The 20,736-nt window shown below is 38.7% G+C and overlaps 3 protein-coding genes and 1 long non-coding RNA gene across 5 annotated transcripts in view; 2 read left to right on the top strand and 2 right to left on the bottom strand.

The window, feature by feature from the left end:
• The window catches only part of LOC148680790 (uncharacterized), a 796,717-nt gene that overhangs the window by 288,436 nt on the left and 487,545 nt on the right, over positions 1-20,736 (bottom strand). The window lies entirely within an intron of this gene.
• Positions 1-20,736, top strand: part of LOC148680812 (uncharacterized) — a 451,921-nt gene that overhangs the window by 90,038 nt on the left and 341,147 nt on the right. The window lies entirely within an intron of this gene.
• LOC148680839 (uncharacterized) overlaps positions 1-20,736 on the bottom strand; it is a 785,675-nt gene that overhangs the window by 665,835 nt on the left and 99,104 nt on the right. The gene's annotated exons all lie outside the window — the stretch shown is intronic.
• The window catches only part of LOC137491378 (protein NLRC3-like), a 36,840-nt gene that overhangs the window by 1,206 nt on the left and 14,898 nt on the right, over positions 1-20,736 (top strand). Inside the window, exons 3-5 of one of the 2 annotated variants that reach the window (XM_088650143.1) lie at positions 4,504-12,843; positions 13,459-13,509; positions 20,598-20,702. In XM_088650143.1, the coding sequence (XP_088506269.1) occupies positions 13,466-13,509; positions 20,598-20,702 (149 nt within the window). In that variant the 5' untranslated portion in view covers positions 4,504-12,843; positions 13,459-13,465. Of the gene's footprint in view, positions 1-4,503; positions 12,844-13,458; positions 13,510-13,536; positions 14,383-20,597; positions 20,703-20,736 lie in introns of those variants that run through there. The other variant, XM_088650144.1, reaches the window with a different exon arrangement.

Genomic DNA, 20,736 nt, shown 5'->3' with positions numbered 1-20,736 from the left:
TTAAATATTTGTTATAAAACATAGTAATTGTGCTTGACCGCGCGCATGTGCGTGAGAGAGAGAATTTGCACTTATTTCCAATTCTTGCTTGCAATGAAAAGTTTTAATGCATTGCAGGCTCACTGTAATGTACAAAAATTTTTTTGTAAGCATATAGGTTTAAAATAAACAAAGAGCCGTGCACGCACAAGCAGTGGGATTTTTAATTTGCTCCCGAATCTACGGCAAATCGTTGCTTTCCCTTTGCCACTTGTTTCCCGCGGTCCGTGGGAAAATATCTTTACATTAAAGTGAGGCTGCTGCACAGCGCGGATCATCTCCCGATTATTCAACTCATTTTACAGCTTTAAAGTCATTATTTAAGAAATGTAGTCTTCTTCTTTAAATTAGGCAGTATCTTTCTTACCCCTGTGCTCGTGTGGGTTCCCTCCAGGTTCTCTGGTTTTCCCCAAATCCAAAGACATGCGGCATGCGCTAGCTCTTCGAGAGAGAGAGAGAGAGAGAGCTAAGAACACCCCTCTTTTCTACAAGATACTTTACAATAATAGATTTGTGCCAGGGGTAACTAAGTTTGAACAATCGTAAATTTGATTTATGAAACCGAATCTGCCATTAACGAACTTGACTTACTAAAATAAGCCTGGCTTTTTCTGTACGCTTGGTTTATGGAATAGCCCCTTGGACACCGGTTTTGACACCCCTGCCTTTAGTTATATGTAAAGTGTATTTATAAGTACTTTTATCAGTATATATATATATACATATATATATATATATATATATATATATATATATATATATATATATATATATTTTATTATATATATTCTATATAATATTTAGATTTATCAGTGGCCTACACACAGTTCAGTCCTGCATCCTCTCCTTTTAAGTTCAGATTTCGCAAGTTTGATATGGAAAACAGACTCTTGAGGACTTGTCTTAAATCTTCAAAGGGAACGGTGTACTTTTAAATCCTTATTCACATCATCCAATACATTGTTTCACTATCTTAACAATAAAATTAAAACATGATAGAAGGAACTGCTATTTTTGTTTTGATATTAACAAATTAAAAGACAGCAGAAATGTTTAGGCATCATGTAGATTCATATAAGAGCTCCATCTTCACTGTATGCATATTCATAACAAAACAGAGCCTATAATGGCCATTATAAAATTATAATGTACAGTAAGTTTATACATAGCAGGAAATAAAGGCAAACGATCAGTCAATATACAGAATGTCGTTACATTAATGATTAATTTATCTTTGCGCTGAGCCAAAACACATTACCTGAGAACAAGTAATAGATTTAAAAGACCAAAGTCAGGGAATATGTTGTTAGATTAGGACTGGACGATATGGCAAAAATTTATATCACGATATACTTCTTAATTTCGGTCGATATGATACAATTCCGATATCGATATGGACAATATTAAAAAGACAAGAAAAAACTGCCAAAAACGCACACAATAGATGCATGTACCTACAAATGTCTGCAAACTGAATTAGCAAAGTCTATAATACCTCCAGGCTCTTATAACTTTTCTTTAAATAAAATTATCTTTATATTTTTCCTTTACAAACAGACTTTATATATACACAGACTTAGTTCATGGGGGTTAGCTTAACCAGCATGATGGACAGAAACTTTTATCAGACTTTTTTCATGTGTGTGTGTGTGTGTGTGTAATATATATATATATATATATATATATATATATATATATATATATATATATATATATATATATATATATATTTAACAATCAAAATAATACCAAAATCCACATCGTAAAAAAAAAATAGAAAAATAATAATAAATATAATTAAAAAACAAATCAAAAAGATTATAGGCTACATTAATATTTCCAAAAGAAAAGAGTTGTTTGACTATGTTCTGGTTGCTTTTTATCTTAAACATCTTTTAAGGGTTCTTTCTGACTATTTTTGTGTGTGTAATTACCTAATTAAGTTAAAAGATTTAACATAAAATAGTTCTTCTATTTTTTTATATAGTCTATTTATATAAACTAATATTTTGTATAACACATTTTCATTATTTAACAGATTTAATACTTCTATTAATCAAATTCTTTCTATTTCATCAGCTTTGAAATAACCAGATTCCTCATACATATCTTTGTGAAATTTATTTTGTAAGTTTCCTTGAGTGCTATACCAGCATGCAGAGAGTTTTGTGTGTGTGTGTGTTAATTTGGGTGTTTATCCAAGGATCAAGTTTATGTTCGGATCGAGTTTATATGTCTGTGCATGTGTATGTGTATGTGGGTGTATGCATGCAGTAGGTTTATATATGTGCAAGTGTCATACTTGTTTGAACATAGTATATGTTTATATATGTATATTCATGTGTAGATATGCAAAACCCTACACTGCGCCTCATAGCCTTCTGTGTTTGGTGTCGGGAAGGTGGATGGTGAGGCGACAGGTTGACTTAAACTTTTATGAACCAATTTGATGTGTTTCAGATGCTAGTCGGCATCGCTCTCCCGCACAGTTTGCAGAGCGCCGAAACAAAAAGCTGATCGGAACTTAAAAAGCCAAACAACGTCCACATCAACTACTTTGTCTGCATTCTTACTTGTGGAAGCTTGTTCCTCTATATCTGTATTCAGGTCGCTCATTTTATAGCTTTCTGTGACAGAGCAGCTTAACCAACTTCTGAGCGCTGTCATCATGCAAGTGACATCACGCTGATTCTGAGCACGGAAAGTCATTTAGTGACAAATGATACAAGATAGAAAATCTTTATATATATATATATATATATATATATATATATATATATATATATATATATATATATATATATATATATAGATATATAGATAGATAGATAGATAGATATGATAAAACATATGTAAAACATATACACAAATGTATCGAAATATCGGAAATGGGTTTAAAAATCATATCACCGTTATTGAAAAAAAATCTATCGTGATATATTGATATTATATTATTGTCCAGCCCTATGTTAGATATAGAGAACAAGATGAATTAAATATCACTTTTAGCAAATATAGTGAGATTAGATCCAGCGTAACTCGTAACATCAAAATGGAAAAAACATTGATAAATTAACCCACTTCTCATTTACTAGTCTGTTATGAGCCATATCATACCTCTTGAGCCTCCTATCTCCTCCTGATTTGCAGTTTCTGTTTGTTTTTTGAAAATGTAATTGTCTTTAACTAAGGTGTAACGTTGTCCAGATACTGGAATTTCTGACTTCATTACTTTGCTATATATTGATGTTCAATAGGCTACTATTTTTGATATAGTAACATTTGTATCAAAAATGGTACAAAAAAATTATTTCTTAAGTAGAAAATTAATTCTTACTTTTTTTTTTCAGTTTTCCTCAAAATAGGTTGATGTGGTCATTGTAGCACTTTAAATGCATGTAATGCCTGTTCCATTTACACTTGAGCAGAAATTCCATATATGCCTCACAAAAGTAGCAGAACATTCCAGGAAATCCCTAATATGGATGAAGGCATCCAGCTATTGCTGTTGAATGAAAATAAGATCTGAATAAATATTAAAAGGCTTCAACTGATCATTTACACGACTGCGCCCATAAATGGTTTATATGTGTACTTCCAGCCATCTTAGGTATATTTATAAGAAAGTCGATTTATAATTTAATGCTAACTGACGTAGCATGTTACATTAGAATATAGCTATAAAATAATATGCTAAATGCATGAACTCACTGTAATTTAACTGTTTCAGAAACGGATGAGAGATTTGTTTTTTATTTCAAAGCATTTTCCCAGATTATGTCAAAATAAGATGTTCCCAAACATCAGTCCGTTTGGTAAAACACAGGAAGTTTTGACCAAATTAATCCACAAAATCAACCCAGAATGGATGAAAATAACCCAACAACACACAAGGGGAAAGGTGCACATTTCAGCCTTTATGCAGCTGCTGTACAAGTATTTCTCATGTTGGCGAGACAAATATTCAGCTGTTTGTTCAACTGCTACCTCAGAACTTTTTTTTTTCCCGATGCGTTTACCAGTCAGGCACAGAATGAACAAGTATTCCCTGTCTGCTTAACAAATTTTAGACAAACATTTTGTTGTAATTCTGAATATATACAAATAAAAATAGGCCATTTACAGCTTTCAAATCTGTGTCTTATCAATATGACCAAAATGACTTTTATGAGAAACTCTGAAAACTGGACTGACACCGTTTCAATTTACTAGAACTTCTAAGTTAAGTGGCTTCAGCACAATTTACAATGTAAAAGCAATAGATGAAGATGAATTGAATTGAATCTGGTTAAATGTGTACACGTTAATGGACTGAACAAAATTTGACCTGATTTATTTTACATTTAATGTGCATCAAAATTACAGTGTGTGTAGCCAATGTTTCCAGTGTCTTTTCACCTTTACGCTTTTGATGAGATTTTTAAGACTTAATGAAAACTGTTTTTTTTTTATTTATTTATTTAGATCTAATTGAAGAGAATGAGGGGAGTAAAGAAGTGGAACATCATGTCAAAATTGAGGAAAAAACTCATTTACAGACTGATGGTATTTTGAAAAAAAGAGACGAAAATTGTTTCACCTGCACTCAGTGTGGAAGGAATTTTGGAAGAAAAGGCGATCTTAAGATTCACATGAGGATCCACACTGGAGAGAAACCATACATATGCACTCAGTGTGGGAAGAGTTTCAGCATATCATCAAACCTTAATCAACACATGAGGATCCACACTGGAGAGAAACCATTCACATGCACTCAGTGTGGGAAAAGCTTTAGCCAATCATCACACCTTAATTACCACATGATGATCCACGCTGGAGAGAAACCATCCACATGCTCACAGTGTGGGAAGAGTTTCAGTTGCTTATCTCACCTTAATAAACACATGAGGATCCACACTGGAGAGAAACCATTCTCATGCACTCAGTGTGGGAAGAGTTTCAGACACTCATTATTTCTTAAACAACACATGAGGATCCACACTGGAGAGAAACCATTCACATGCACTCTCTGTGGGAAAAGTTTCAGCCAATCATCATCCCTTAATCACCACATGAGGATCCACACTGGAGAGAAACCATTCACATGCACTCAGTGTAGGAAGAGTTTCAGACGCTCATCATCTCTTAAAGAACACATGAGAATCCACACTGGAGAGAAACCATTCACATGCACTCGGTGTGGAAAGAGTTTCATACAATCATCACAACTTAACCGACACATGAGGATCCACACTGGAGAGAAACCATTCACTTGCACCTAAGCCACAGTTACACTGGACCTTTCTCCCCATAGACTTCCATTCATATGCACTCTAATGCGCCAGACTGTAAACGAAAGTTTGTGGGTCAGGTTTTACAGTTCACTGCGTTGCAGAGTTCAAGCTTGGTGAACTCTGACCTGCGAAATCGCATTACTTGACTCGAAGATCAAAACATGACCTCTCTGGACAATCGCTCACGTTTTTTAATGTCTAATAATCTTGTTGAATCCCGCCCCTTTTCGCAGCACCATAAAACAAAATGTTGCATGCTCAAACTCTAGTGTGACCGCAGCTTCAGTGTCGGATGAGTTTCAGCAGCTCATCAGAAATTAACCTGTTAAGCTTTTGGGCTATTTTGGGTATTTCCGCCTGAATTTGGCCTTCCGATTTAAAAAGCTTTCCATAACCACATGCATAGGAATAAATACAAAAGTTTGGTATCATTTTAAAAGAAATCCTTTAAAATTTCATAAAATACTGTTTTATATAAACTGAAGTTAGAAAATGTGGAACTCAGGCCTTGTGTGCTCCATCAAAATTCTATTTCTTTCCAGCAGGTGTCAGTAAACACAAGAAAAATACATTTCTCCCTATAATAATGCATGCAAGAGTTATTCTATTCCAACTGGAAGAAGGTAACATGTCAAAAAAAAAAGTATTTCCCCCTACCTAAATTTAGAGTCTCACCACACCCACATACAGTACAATAAATGCAATATCTTAATGTCATTTTAAAGAAAACCCTTTGAAATTACAAAAAACACTGCTGTTAAATGCTAACTATTATTATATATGTTTTCTGTCCTATGATGAACCACCTCAACACAAACAGCTTTGTTTTTTTTTGTTTTTTTAAAGCCAGCCTTAGTGCATAACTCAGGCCCTGTGTGCTCTATAAAACTGAGGACAGTTTTTGTTTGTTACCAGCATGTCAGGACGCACGAGAAAAAATTATTTTGTCTTAATCATGTAGTATGCAAGAATCATTTTAGTTCAACCGAAGGGTGGGAAAAACAACACAAGTTTCCTACCTGTCAAAAATGAAAAACAAGATATTACAAGGGTTATTATCACAAAAATCATAATTTTACTTCTTCATAACCACATCAAAATCATAACAATATATCAAAAAAGCAAATAGCCCAGTAAGACTTTTTTCCATTTTATTTTTCAATGTCCAAACGGCCTTCACACTTTAAATGTAAAATAAATAATGTACAAATATATATAAACTGCAATAATATATATATATATATATATATATATATATATATATATATATATATATATATATATATATATATATGTATATATATATGTGTGAGTGTGTGTGTAAATTTTTTTTTCTAACAAAGGATTTTGAAAAATGATTAGTTAAAAAAATGTCATTTTGTAAATACGTTATCATATGTTTTTGATTTTTGGAATTTCATGACCCAAATGTAGTGCATTTGGCACTTACAAGACATAGCAGGGGATTACTCATTCACACAAGAACAGAAAAAGCTAAAAATGGACTAATATTGTTGCGAAGAACCTAAGGTAAAGGATGATGCAGCTGGTTTGGCTATATGGAGATTTTTTTTTTCTTCCTCATCTCTACCTGACCCCCTCTCTCCCCTCCCCTCTTGTTTATGTACTGATGAAGGTGTTGTTAGGGAATGGCTTTAGGCAAAGAGGATCTTCAATGGAGATGTATTCTGTTAATAAGTTTTTCCAGTATGAGATGTGAATGGTATTTCTTGATTTCCAGTTCATGAGGATAGTTTTATTTGCGATAGTTAGAGCCACCAGCAGTAACTGACCATTTGTATTATTTATATTGATTGTGGATATGTCACCTAATATGCAGAGGGAGGGACACAGTGGGATGTGACAACCCATTTAGTTGGAGAGTGAGTCAGTAACCTTTTCCCAAAATGATTTAACTGAAGTGCAATGCCATAAGGCATGAAGATATGTGTCTGGAGTGTTTTGTGTGCAATGTGAACATATTTCTGACGTGAAACCCATTTTGAATAATTTCTGCCCAGTTAAATGTGATCTGTGAAGTACTTTGTACTGTATAAGTTGTAAGTTAGCATTTTTAGTCATGGAAAATGTGTTTTTGCAAATTTGAGTCCAGAATGCAGCATTGGGATTAATAGATAAGTCTGTTTGCCATTTAGTGGTTGGTAGAACTAATGCATTGTCTGATTTTGATATCATTTTGTATATTTGGGAGAGCAATTTTTTAGAGGGAGATATATTAATAAACTCTGAGATTTGAGGTGGAAGGTCTAGATTGATTGATTGGTTAGGTAATTTTGACTTAATTGATGATTTGATTTGTAAATATTCCAAAAAGCTATTACTCCCAATGCTGTATGTCTGGGCTATATGGGGAAATGGTGCCAGATTATTATTAATAAAGATATGTTGAAGTTGTGTGATTCCTTTGGCTGCCCATGTGCGAAAGTTAAGTGGCTTCTTGTTGGCTAGGAAATCAGGGTTATTCCAAATTGGGGTGTATTTAGATGGTGTGAGTGGGGAATTTGTGACCTGATGGAATTTCCACCAGGCTGTCAGAGTTGCTTCTATTGTCGGCATTTTAAAACAGTGATGTTTCTTGATTGATTGACTGTGAAAGGGTAATTCTGAAATGTTAATGTCTTTGCATATTGATTGTTCAATGTCTTGCCATGTGTATTCTGATGAGTTAGGTTTAATCCAATTGTGTATGTTTTGAAGCTGATTTGCCAAAAAATAGTTGTAAAAATGTGGTGCTTCTAATCCTCCTTGTGTTTTTGGTTTCTGTAGGGTTGTCAATTTAATTCTTGGGGTCTTGTTTTTCCAGTAGAATTGTGTTAAAATTGAGTCTAGAGATTTGAACCAGGTATGTGTGAGTTGTGTTGGATTCATTGAAAATAAATCGTTTATTTTTGGTAGTATGGACATTTTGGTTACTGATATTCTACCCATGATGGATAATGGTAAGTTCATCCAACGTTGCAGATCGTCATCTATTTTTTTAAGTAACGGAGTGTAGTTAAGTGCAAACAACTCTGACAGCCTGGCGGAAACATTGATACCCAAATATGTGATATAGTTAGTGCACAGAGGGATTTGTGATGTTTGGGATGTCACATCCACACTGGTGGAATTTAATGGGAGTATAGCAGATTTGTTCCAATTGATTGAATATTCAGAAATATTTGAAAAGGTATCAATAAGTTTTATTGTTTCCTGTAATGATGTTTGGGGATTTTGTAAGTATAATAATATGTCATCCGCGTAAAGACTTATTTTATGGTGTATGTTTAATGTTTGAATTCCTTTAATATAATTGTTTTGACGGATAGCAGCTGCAAGTGGTTCAATGAATATGGTAAATAAAGAGGGAGAGAGTGGACATCTTTGTCTAGTTCCCCGGTGTAGAGTGAAGCTGCGTGATGTTAGTCCGTTAGTAATGACAGTAGCTGAGGGTGATGTGTAGAGAATTTTGATCCAATTAATAAATGACTCCCCAAAACCAAACCTCTCTAATGTGGAAAACAGGAATTTCCAGTTTACTTTGTCGAAGGCTTTTTCTGCATCGAGGGTGACTATGATAGAATTGTTATTGTTTATTGATGAGTGGTGTATTAGTTTTATGAGTCTACGTGTATTGTTTGATGATTGTCTACCTTTATTAAAACCGGTTTGATCTGAATGGATTATGGATGGCATGATTTTTTCTATTCTATGTGAAAGTGCTTTAGCAATTATTTTAGTGTCTACGTTAATTAGTGAGATTGGACGATAGCTTGACGGTAATGTTGGGTCTTTATTAGGTTTGAGGAGGAGTGCAATTGTAGCTGTGTTCATGGTATCTGGAAGCTTTGAATTTTGTTTTGATTCGTTAATCAACCGGATGAAAAGTGGTGATAAAATTGACCAAAAGTGTTTGTAGAACTCAGCAGAGAAACCATCGGGTCCTGTTGATTTATTATTAGGCATGAGTTTAAGTGCATTAGAAATTTCTAGGTGTGATAAAGGGGATTCAAGAGAATTGCTAAGAAATGAGTGAATTTCGTCCTGGGATGGGTTTTTTTCAGGGGAATATAATTTACTGTAAAATTTTTGAAAGATATTATTTATTTCTTCTGGTGAGTTGGTGGGTTTCCCTGCTGAGTCCTTAATGACTGATATTGTTGTTTTTTCTTTATTGTGTTTGATTTGATTAGCCAGATATTTACCAGATTTGTTACTATGATGGAAGTGTTCTTGTCGTAATCTGTGAATAAGGAATTGGGTATGTGCATTAATTAATTTATTTAATTGTGATTTATATTTTCTTAGCAAATCTGTGTTTCTTCTGTTGGATTATTTATGTTAATGTCTTCTAGATCTTTAATTTTCTGTTCCAGTTCAGCTTGATGTTCTTTCTCTTTCTTTTTTTTGTAAACAGAGTATGAAATTATTTTTCCTCTTAATACTGCCTTTCCTGTTTCCCACAGAAGAGATGGAGATGTTTCAGGGGAGTCATTTATCTCTAGAAAGCATGCCCACTCTCTTTTAAAATAACTGTTGAAATCCTGGTCTTGAAGAAGAGATGTGTTGAATCGCCATCTAGAAATGGGTTTATGTCTGGTGGTTATATTCAGTTTTAATGTTACAGGAGCGTGATCACTAATGATTATTGGGTGGATCTTTGATTCAGAAATATTAGATAAAATAGAATTACTGGTGAGAAAAAAGTCAATGCGGGAGTACGAATGATGAACAGGTGAATAAAATGAGAATGCTTTATTGTCCGGATGCTGGAGGCGCCAACTATTGCCAAGACCCATATCGCTCATGAACTGTTTTATAGTGTCTGTTGATTTCCAGATGCGTTTATTGCTGATATTATTAGATCTGTCTGTAGTTGGGTCTAAAACTGTGTTGAAATCACCTGCTATTATGATGGGGCAATTAGAAAGATTTGAAATGGCGGAAAAGAAATTCTGAAAGAAAGATGGGTCATCTGTATTTGGGCCATATAAGTTTCCTATTGGGAGTGAGTTATTGTTAATTGTAATGTTAATTATGACAAAACGTCCCTCTGGGTCTGTAATTGTGGTGTTATGAACAAATTATATTTTTTTTATTTATTAAGATACTGACTCCTCTCTGTTTTGTGTTGTAGTGGGCAGAATATGAATAATATTGTGATGATTTAATTTTGTTTTGATCAGAATCTGACAAGTGAGTTTCCTGTAGAAGGCATATATCTGCTTGTAATTTACTTAAATGATTAAAAATTTTGATCCTCTTAGCCTGGGAGCCGAGTCCACGGACGTTCCAGGATAGTAATGTGATTGGTGACATTTAACAGAATAGTAAAAAATTAAATAAGTGAATAACAGTAATGTATCATGTAACATGTGGAAGTACTGCGTTAGTAACATATGTATTTGAAAATATGGGATATTGTACCTGTGTGTGTGTGTGTGTGTATGACAATGCAAAGTTAGACTGATATGCATACAGTTTAGACATGAAGTTGACAAAATGTACATAACAAAACAATGACCAAACAGAAATGACTGTAAATACCAACATAAAGTTTTAAAGTGGGAGAGGGATGAGACCTAGGTGCAATAACAAAACCATAACTTAAGGAAGATGTATAGAGAGATTGAGTATTATTATGTGAGAGATGAGTTTAGAAGAGCCATGGGGTAATGTCCTTATCGCGAAATAGTTGTCCGTCTATGAATAATTTGTCCACTGTAATGATTGCCCGTTTTCCTTCATTTATTTTTTGTTTTCGGATTGGAAAGAGTTGTTTTCGACGGTCGAGAATGTCCTTTGGATATTGTTCGTTGAGTCCGTAAGTTGTACCTTTAAGATGTCTGTCTTGTTTTTGAACCAGTTCTTTGTGTTTGTAGTGTTCGAATTTTGCGATGATTGGACGGGGACGGTTGCTGTTTTGTTGCGAACGGATGCGGTGGACACGGTGAAAGGTGATGGTTTGTACAGTTTCAGCAGGTAGTTTGAGTTGTTTTGTCATAAAATCCTTGATTAATTTTTCGGGGTCGTCTGGAGTTTGATCCGATATACCTGTGAATACTAAATTGTCTCTCATACTGCGTGTTTGTAAGTCCAAAATGTTTTCTTTCATCGATTTGTTTTCTTTAACAACGGAAGTGAGCTGAGTGGAAAGTGTGTGAACTGAGTCCTTTAAAAAGTTGTTTTCCTTCGTGAGTGTGTCAATCTGTTCTTGACTAAATTCTAAGCTGTGACGGAGTTCTTGGAATTCTTTGTGGATGACTTTTATTAATGCGATTCTAGTATCGAGTCCGGAAAGTTTATTTTCAATTGAGCGTAGAATATCGCTTACCTCGGTGCAACAGGAGGGTGAGGATGGCGTTGAGTTCATAGTTAGCGGTGAATTAGAACGGGGTCTTTTGGAGATTGGAGTGAGGTTACCTTTTCTGTTGTAATCTGGCGTGTTCATATTGCAGCAGTGTGTGTTGTAGAGTGCGTCGATATAGTCTTCTAGTTGATCCAGGACGAAAAAATGAAAAAAGAAAATAGTCCAAATGTAATGATATAGACCAATTTTTGATAAGCGAGACTCGATGATGAAAGGGAGGAGAAAAAGTGGAGAAAAAATGGAAATAACACCAAAGTTGTTTGTTTGTTTGTCTAGCAGACGGACGCCGCCATTTTGGGTCAAGCACCAGGTCTCGTAGAATCTCGCGTTACTCTGTCATCTCCAGCACTAGGCTCCAGCACTAGGCTCGACTTTCTAGAGGCATTTCAACTTGCTTCATCTCAGCTGACTTTGTGTTGAGGTCATGTAGGACAGTTGGGTGTTTGCCTTTACAAATTTTACAGATGCCCTTTAACCTGCATTGAGCAGTTTGATCTTTTCGTTCGCACCTCCAGCATCTCTTATTCATCTTAATCCAGTTAGTTTTGATTTCTCTGGTGTTGGGCACTGATTAAGATAGTGGTGTTTAGTGTTACGGTAATGACAGAATGCATTCTTGCCTGGAGTTTGGAGTTTCTGAGGGGTTAACCACTGGAGTGTTTGAAGACGGCTCTGCACCCTGCAAAATGGCTGCTGACTGTAAAGTGGGCTTATTATTGTATATTATTGGATTATTGTATATTATTGAATATTATTGGACAGCATCCTATTGAAAATAATAATATAACAGAGAGTTCTGTATGAGGTGTACTCATTTATATATATAAATCTCTAAACTTATTTTATGGGTTCAACATTACTCTAAATATTCTTTAGAGACCTCTCAGATTTCAACTCTAATTCCTTCTCTAAATCCTCCTTCAACACACTTGTGCTCAGAGAATCTGCACAGATATCTTCAGCTCCAGTGGTTTGTGTGTTTTCTTCAGGACACACCCACAGTCAGGAGAGTCTCATGAATATTCATGTAAGTGTCTCTCTGTGGAGCCAATAATATTTGAGGATATACCTGTAGATCACACAGGTGTGTTTTAGTGAAGTGAAAGAGTGAAAGAGCTCAGATTGTGTTCCTGCTGCACAAGAGCGTCTGTACTTCTGCATGTGAGTTTAACACTTCTACATTACGCTGATTTGTGGAGATGATGAAGGGGTTTTATATGTGTGAGTGTGATTTAAATGTCTGATCCTGAAGATCAAATCCTCAAACACAGATTAAACACTGAGTCAAACACGGTCATTTAAACACTGTGTCTAAAAGCTTTATTTTTAATCCCTTTAAATTGTTTGTTATCTTCTATATCAGACTGACTTAATAGTTACCAATAATTCAGCATTAAATATAACTCTAAACATTCAGAGTCACCAAATCAAAAGTGAAGTTAAAGCAGACCTTCCAGTTGAACAGGAAGAAAAGCTGCTGAAAAACAACAAGCTGACGATCCTTAAACAACACTGCATTTAACCCTTTACTGTCAGGGTAACTCATTAACCAAATAGCCTCTTTAGTAGAGAGACATTTCAATACTCACTAAATCAACAATTGGCTGAACCTGAACTTCTCTTAATAAACTCTATATAACATGCATTTATCATGTGAAATAGCTGGGATGTCAGATCAGGGGTTAAACCAACTGCATTCATGTTAAGCACTATATATTTATATATATGTATGATTGTTTCCTGAAAGCTCTGCTAATGTCTGCATTGGTGTTTTAGCTGCAGTATGGCAGAGGAGCGAGTAAAGGACTCTCTCTCAGAGAAACACAGGTATTGACTCTGTTTTTACACCATTATTTCAACACTTTCTGAGAAGAACAAAGACCAACAACAATGCACTTATTTGTGTTGCTATTGCCTGATCAAATGATGGACAAAGCTTCAGTTTACAGCTTCAGCAAATGTGTTTAGATCATTCTAGATTACAGACAGCTTGATCTGTGCTCAATGGTGCGGTCTATTTCAGTTCTTCAAAATAGCCTTAACACACCATCTTTATAGACCGTAACACCCATGAGTCCACAAAGTGGTGCAAACGGATGTGCTATTTTAACAACATGACACAAAACATGAATATTACAGTTGTGCTGATCTGAAAAAAGCAACAAATCACACTGTTCACCTCTTGCACCTTGTGATTTTTTTTATATTTGCGTAAAAACGTGGTATAATAAACTTATGTTTTTGTTATTAGTAATAGCTAGATCCACACGCAATCTGTGTGTTCAGAAATATGCAGGTTTTTAGCCCACTACTCTTGTCTATTGTCACCGACTCGGTCCCAGTCACTCCCCTCGCTGGCTAGCAGAGGCCACCATCTCCGGACTTTTAAGCATTACATCAGCCACTTACACTGATCTAGCACACCTGAACTGCATCCAGTTAATGACCCACGTACCCTTTATAAGCCGCACTCAAACACTCAGTCAGTGCGAAGTCTTGTTCAGCCCCGGCCAGCATTACTGAGCGTTATATTCTGCCTGATCTCCTGTGTATTACTTCAGCCCGTTTCTGACTCTGCTTTGCCTTCTGCCTGCCCACCACCCACGCCTGATACACGGACTCTGATACTCGCTGCCTGCCCTTGACCCAAGCCTGATACACGGACTCTGAATCACGCCGCCTGTCTCTGACCCATGCCTGGTAAATCACTCTGTGTCTGTCAGCCGCCAGCCCTAAGTCCTTTATTAATATTGTTGTTTTGTGTTTGCACCTTTGTGCGTGTTGATTGTTTGAGTGAAAGTGTAACTAATAAATACTGCATAATGGATCCCTCCGTGTCAGTCTCCTCGTTACAGAAGACTTTGCCCAACATGGATCCCGCAGCCATACAGGTTTTGTCTCACGAAGTCACAGCTCAAGCTCAGGTATTGACCACACATCAACAACAATTAACGCACTTAACCCAGTTGACCGATGAACTGGTGAAATCACTGCAAAACCTGCAAGCTGCTCCCACAGCGCAACTCACCGCCAACTACTCTATGAGTCAACCCTTTGTGACACAGACCCCGGCTGTCACCGGAGTTCGTTTGGCATTTCCCGACAAGTTTTCAGGTAACCCAGCTAAATGTAAAGGCTTTCTACTGCAGTGCAAACTGTTTATTGCCCAACAACCCCATCTATTTAAGGATGAGAACGGGAAAATTGCTTTTGTATGTTCACTGCTCACAGGAAAAGCATTAGACTGGGCTACTGCAGTTTGGCCAGACAGCACCCCGATATTCCCCTCATTTAATGACTTTCTCAAACGCTTTTGCACTGTGTTCGATCATCCTGAGTGTGGTCGTAATGCTGGTGAGGAGCTATTGTGTGTACAACAGGGAGATCGCTCCGCAGCTGAATTCGCGCTGCATTTCCGCACACTGGCAGCGCAAACAGGCTGGGCTGATGATCCGCTTACTATACTCTACAGAAAAGCTCTGAGACCGGAACTGCAAAAGGAGATGGCATGTCGTGATGAGGGGAAGACACTGGACCAGCTGATCAAACTTTCCATCAGGTTAGACATTTTGCTCTGCACCCGTAACCCATTGTGCTCTATCGCTTCCAGTCCTGTATCTCCTGAACTTCCCACTGAACCACTGCAACTGGGCAGAACCCGTCTAACCCCCGAAGAACGTGAGCGAAGGAGGAGAAATCACCTATGCCTCTATTGCGGACTTTCAGGTCATACGAAGGTCTTATGTCCCAACAAGCCTCCACCTAAGACCCATCCGGTGAGTGCTACCACAGTGTTCACGACCACTAATGACATCATGAGTGTACCTGTCTGTTTAAAGTATGAGGAAATTGAGATTTTGACTTTAGCCATGGTCGATTCAGGAGCCGCTGGCAACTTTATTGACTACACTTTTGCTACAACTCACTCCATTCCTCTAACCTCCTCCCTAGCCATCACTGCTATAGACAGGCGCCCCCTGGGGGAAGGACACATAAAATTCCGAACTCTGCCAATATCTCTTCAAACAGGCTCTCTTCACATAGAAGAAATCTCCCTCCTAGCGATAGACTCTCCTCGACACACTGTTATCCTCGGGTTACCCTGGTTACAACTTCATGACCCTCAAGTTTCCTGGAAAACTGGTGAGATTACTAGATGGAGCGATCAGTGTTTTACCCAGTGTCTGCATTCTATTTCCCCTGTCCAGATCAACACGATAACCAGTACTGAAGACCCTGAACTCTGTTAAATCCCTGAAGCTTATCATGACTTAACCGTAGCTTTTAATAAGCAGAAAGCCACTAAGCTCCCTCCTCATCGTGAGTATGATTGTGCCATAGAACTACTGCCAGGTACCACGCCCCCTCGTGGTCGAATTTTCCCTCTCTCTCAACCTGAGACTGAAGCCATGAACACATATCTCTGAGGAACTGGAAAAGGGCTTCATAAGACCATCCACATCACCTGCTTCAGCCGGGTTCTTCTTCGTCAAAAAGAAGGACGGCAGTTTACGCCCCTGCATCGATTACAGAGGATTGAATGAAATTACTGTCAAGTATCGTTACCCCTTACCACTGGTTCCAGCAGCCATCGAACAGCTCCGCTCAGCCCAGTATTTCACCAAATTGGACCTCCGCAGTGCTTACAACCTCATCCGTATCCGACAGGGAGACGAGTGAAAAAACCGGGTTCTCTACCATTAATGGCCACTATGAGTACCTCGTTATGCCCTTCGGCCTAGCTAACAGTCCTTCCGTGTTCCAGGCTTTCGTCAATGAGATATACAGAGATATGCTCAACCAGTGGGTAATAGTGTACATCGACGACATCCTTGTCTACTCCAATTCCTTACCCGAACACATCCAGCATGTCACAGCGGTGCTAAAACGCCTCATTCACAACCAGTTGTACGCCAAAATTTCCAAATGTGAGTTCCATCAGACCTGCATATCATTCCTGGGTTATATAATCAAGCTCTTGTTCTCTCCAAACTGGATTACTGCAACTCTCTACTAGCTGGGCTTCCAGCTAACTCTATCAAGCCGCTTCAACTGCTCCAGAACGCAGCAGCACGAGTGGTCTTCAATGAACCTAAACGAGCACATGTCACTCCACTGCTAGTCCGTTTGCACTGGCTGCCAGTTGCTGCTCGCATCAAATTCAAAGCTCTGATGTTTGCCTACAAAGTGACTTCTGGCCTTGCTCCTTCTTATCTGCTCTCACTTCTGCAGATCTATGTGCCCTCCAGAAACTTGCGTTCTGTGAATGAACGTCGCCTCGTGGTTCCATCCCAAAGAGGGAAGAAATCACTTTCGCGAACGCTCACGCTCACGCTCAATCTGCCCAGTTGGTGGAATGAACTCCCTAACTGCATCAGAACAGCAGAGTCACTCGCTACTTTCAAGAAACGACTAAAAACTCAACTATTTACTCTCCACTACACTTCCTAATCTGCAATTGCCTCTCTGAATATCACACTAACTGTACCAAAAAAAATAAAAAATACTAATACTACTAATACTTCCCTTCTTAGACTTTACAGACCTGAAACTTGCCTATAGCACTTATTCATTGTTGCTCTTAGTTGTGAAAATTGCTTCCTTGTCCTCATTTGTAAGTCGCTTTGGATAAAAGCGTCTGCTAAATGACTAAATGTAAATGTATAATCAGTCCCGAGGGTGTGGCCATGGACCAGCAGAAAGTCGACTCCGTCACGCAATGGCCACAACCGGAGACCATTCGACAGCTACAACGTTTCCAGGGGTTTGCCAACTTCTATCGACGTTCATTAGGAACTTCAGCTCAGTAGCTGCCCCCCTTACAGCCATGGTCAAGGCCAATAACGCTCGCCTAAAGTGGAACCCAGACGCCATTAGAGCATTCAACCAGCTCAAATCCCGTTTCTCCAGTGCACCCATTCTGATCCCAATCAACCTTTTGTGGTTGAGATTGACGCATCTAACACTGGCATTGGAGCCATTCTGTCCCAGAAATCCCTGACCACGAACAAACTCCATCCCTGTGCTTTCTACTCCCGCAAACTCAATTCCGCCGAAAGAAATTATGACGTGGGTAACCGCGAACTCCTTGCCATGAAAGCCGCTTTGGAAGAATGGAGACACTGGCTTGAGGGCACCAAGCACCCGTTTACCGTCATTACGGATCACAAAAACCTTGAGTACATCCGATCCTGTAAGCCACTAAACCCTAGACAGGCAAGATGGGCTCTATTCTTTACCCTCTTCGACTTCCAAGTCACATACATCCCCGGTTCTAAGAACGTTAAGGCAGACGCTCTCTCTCGCCTCTCAGACGAAGAAACTTTGGCTGAGGATGATGAACCCATTTTGAAGGATCCCATAATCATAGCTCCCATTCAATGGGACATTGAGAATGAAATTATACAAGCCTCTGAACAAAACCCCACTCCGCAGGCATGTCCCGAAAACAAGATCTTTGTTCCCCCGTTGCTCCGTGAGAAGCTGATAACTGAAATTCATAATCATCCCAGTTCCGGTCACCCAGGCAGCACTGCAACAGCTCAACTAATCCAATCCCGCTATTGGTGGCCGTCTATCAACAAGGACATGATCAACCTTATCAACAAGTGCTCCCCCTGTCAAATGGCCAAACATTCCCGTCACCGTCCAGCTGGTCCAACCCTTAGAGGTCCCACGTCGTCCCTGGTCACACATAGCCATAGATTTCATCACCGACTTACCTCAGTCCCAAGGGAACACCACCATCCTCACTGTTGTGGATCGATTCTCTAAGGCCTGTCGACTCATCCCCATATCCAAACTACCTACAGCCCTGGAAACAGCAGAACTGCTGTGCGAATATGTATTCCGTTATTATGGTCTTTCTGAAGACATCGTCTCAGACCGAGGTTCTCAGTTCACCTCCCGACTATGGTCCGCCTTTTTCAGAAACTTCCAGGTGAACATTAGTTTGACTTCAGGCTACCATCCACAGTCCAACGGACAGACGGAACGTCTTAATCAGGAGATCGGTCGCTTTCTCCGAACTTACTGTCACTCCTACCAAGCAGAATGGGCTAAATTTCTCATGTGGGCTGAATATGCACAGAACTCCCTGAGAAAGGCATCTACAGGTCTGACTCCCTTCCAATGCGTACTAGGCTTTCAACCTCCTTTATTTCCCTGGTCCGGTGAGACCACTGAACTCCCTGCAGTCGACACATGGTTCAAAAAGTGAGAGGAGGTATGGAACGCAGCTCACACTCATCTTTCACACGCTATACGAAGGTTCAAGGAACAAGCCGATCATCACCGTCGTCCTGGTCCCACATATTCCCCAGGACAGTGGGTGTGGCTTTCCACTCGAGACCTGCGCCTAAGACTGCCCTGCAGAAAACTCAGCCCCAGGTACGTGGGTCCTTTCCAGATAGACAGACAAATATCTCCTGTTTCCTTTCGACTGACACTCCCTAATCATTATCGTATTTCTCCCATTTTCCATGTCTCCCTGCTCAAGCCTGCTGTTGGTCCAGCCGAGGTGGATAGGGAGGTGGCAGCCGGTGAACAGGGTCCCCCGCCTCTCATGATCGACGGAGAGGAAGCCTATCAGATCCACGAGATCCTGAGATCCAGACGCCGGGGTGGTCAACTACAGTACTTCATCGACTGGGAGGGGTACGGCCCGGAGGAAAGATCATGGGTCAACCGTAAGGACATTCTTGACTCAACGCTGTTGGTTGAGTTCCACTTGCAACATCTGGATATGCCAGCCTCTCGCCCCCATGGAAGACCCCTGCGTCGAGACTCTTCTCACTTCAGGAGCCGTTCGTTGGGGGGGGGCTCTGTCACCGACTCGACTTAAGCATTACATCATCCACTTACACTGATCTAGCACACCTGAACTGCATCCAGTTAATGACCCACGTACCCTTTATAAGCCGCACTCAAACACTCAGTCAGTGCGAAGTCTTGTTCAGCCCCGGCCAGCATTACTGAGCTTTATATCCTGCCTGATCTCCTGTGTATTACTCCAGCCCGTTTCTGACTCTGCTTTGCCTTCTGCCTGCCCACGACCCACGCCTGATACACGGACTCTCATACTCGCTGCCTGCCCTTGACCCAAGCCTGATACACGGACTCTGAATCACGCCGCCTGCCTCTGACCCATGCATGGAAAATCACTCTGTGTCTGTCAGCCGCCAGCCCTAAGTCCTTTATTAATATTGTTGTTGTGTGTTCGCACCTTTGTGCGTGTTGATTGTTTGAGTGAAAGTGTGACTAATATATACTGCATAATGGATCCCTCCGTGTCAGTCTCCTCGTTACATCTATTTATTTACTTGTGTAAATGTATGTACATTTATATTTATTCAGTTTATAAATTAATTTCACTATTATTATTGTCTAATTTAAAAATGTTTATTTGATTTATTTACAGTACAGTTTGTAAAGTCATATTGTCTTTTAGTCAATATTATATGACAGATTTGCTTTGTTTACCAAATATGTGGATCTAAATGGATTTGCACTGTAAACATTAAATAAGACTTAAAAACCTTTTATTTGATTTCACATATTAAGTTTTAGTTATGATACGATTATGATTTAGTTACGATATTATGATACTTATGAAAATCATTCTACATAAATTCTGCTGTAGAATTAGCAAAAAATGTAGAAAAAAAGGAAAAAAACATGCACAGAGCTGTGAGTAAATTCCTCGTAAATATATTTAATATGAATATTAACTTCAACAAAAAACTTTGAACACAGGAGACACAAGTGGGAGTGTTGGGCTGGGATTCACATATTTAGAGGAGCATAATAAATGATCTGATAGCTATATTGATCTGAAATTTTACACATTAAAGATTTATCTTATGCCTTGAAAAACACCTTGAGGTTGTGATTCTCCTTTCCTCTGGTGTGTTTAGTGTGAGATCAGGATCATGTGTGTCCAGTGCTGTGTCTCTGAAGAGTGATCGGTCAATGGGTAATCCACCAGCACTTGGTGAGAAATCACCATCATCTGCCCAAAGGTATTTAGTGTTGTACAACATTGATCACACATGA

Source organism: Danio rerio, chromosome 4 (assembly GCF_052040795.2).
Source record: "Danio rerio strain M-AB ecotype USA chromosome 4, GRCz13ab, whole genome shotgun sequence".
Classification (NCBI taxonomy): Eukaryota; Metazoa; Chordata; class Actinopteri; order Cypriniformes; family Danionidae; genus Danio; species Danio rerio.
This window is presented reverse-complemented; position numbering and strand designations above follow the sequence as displayed.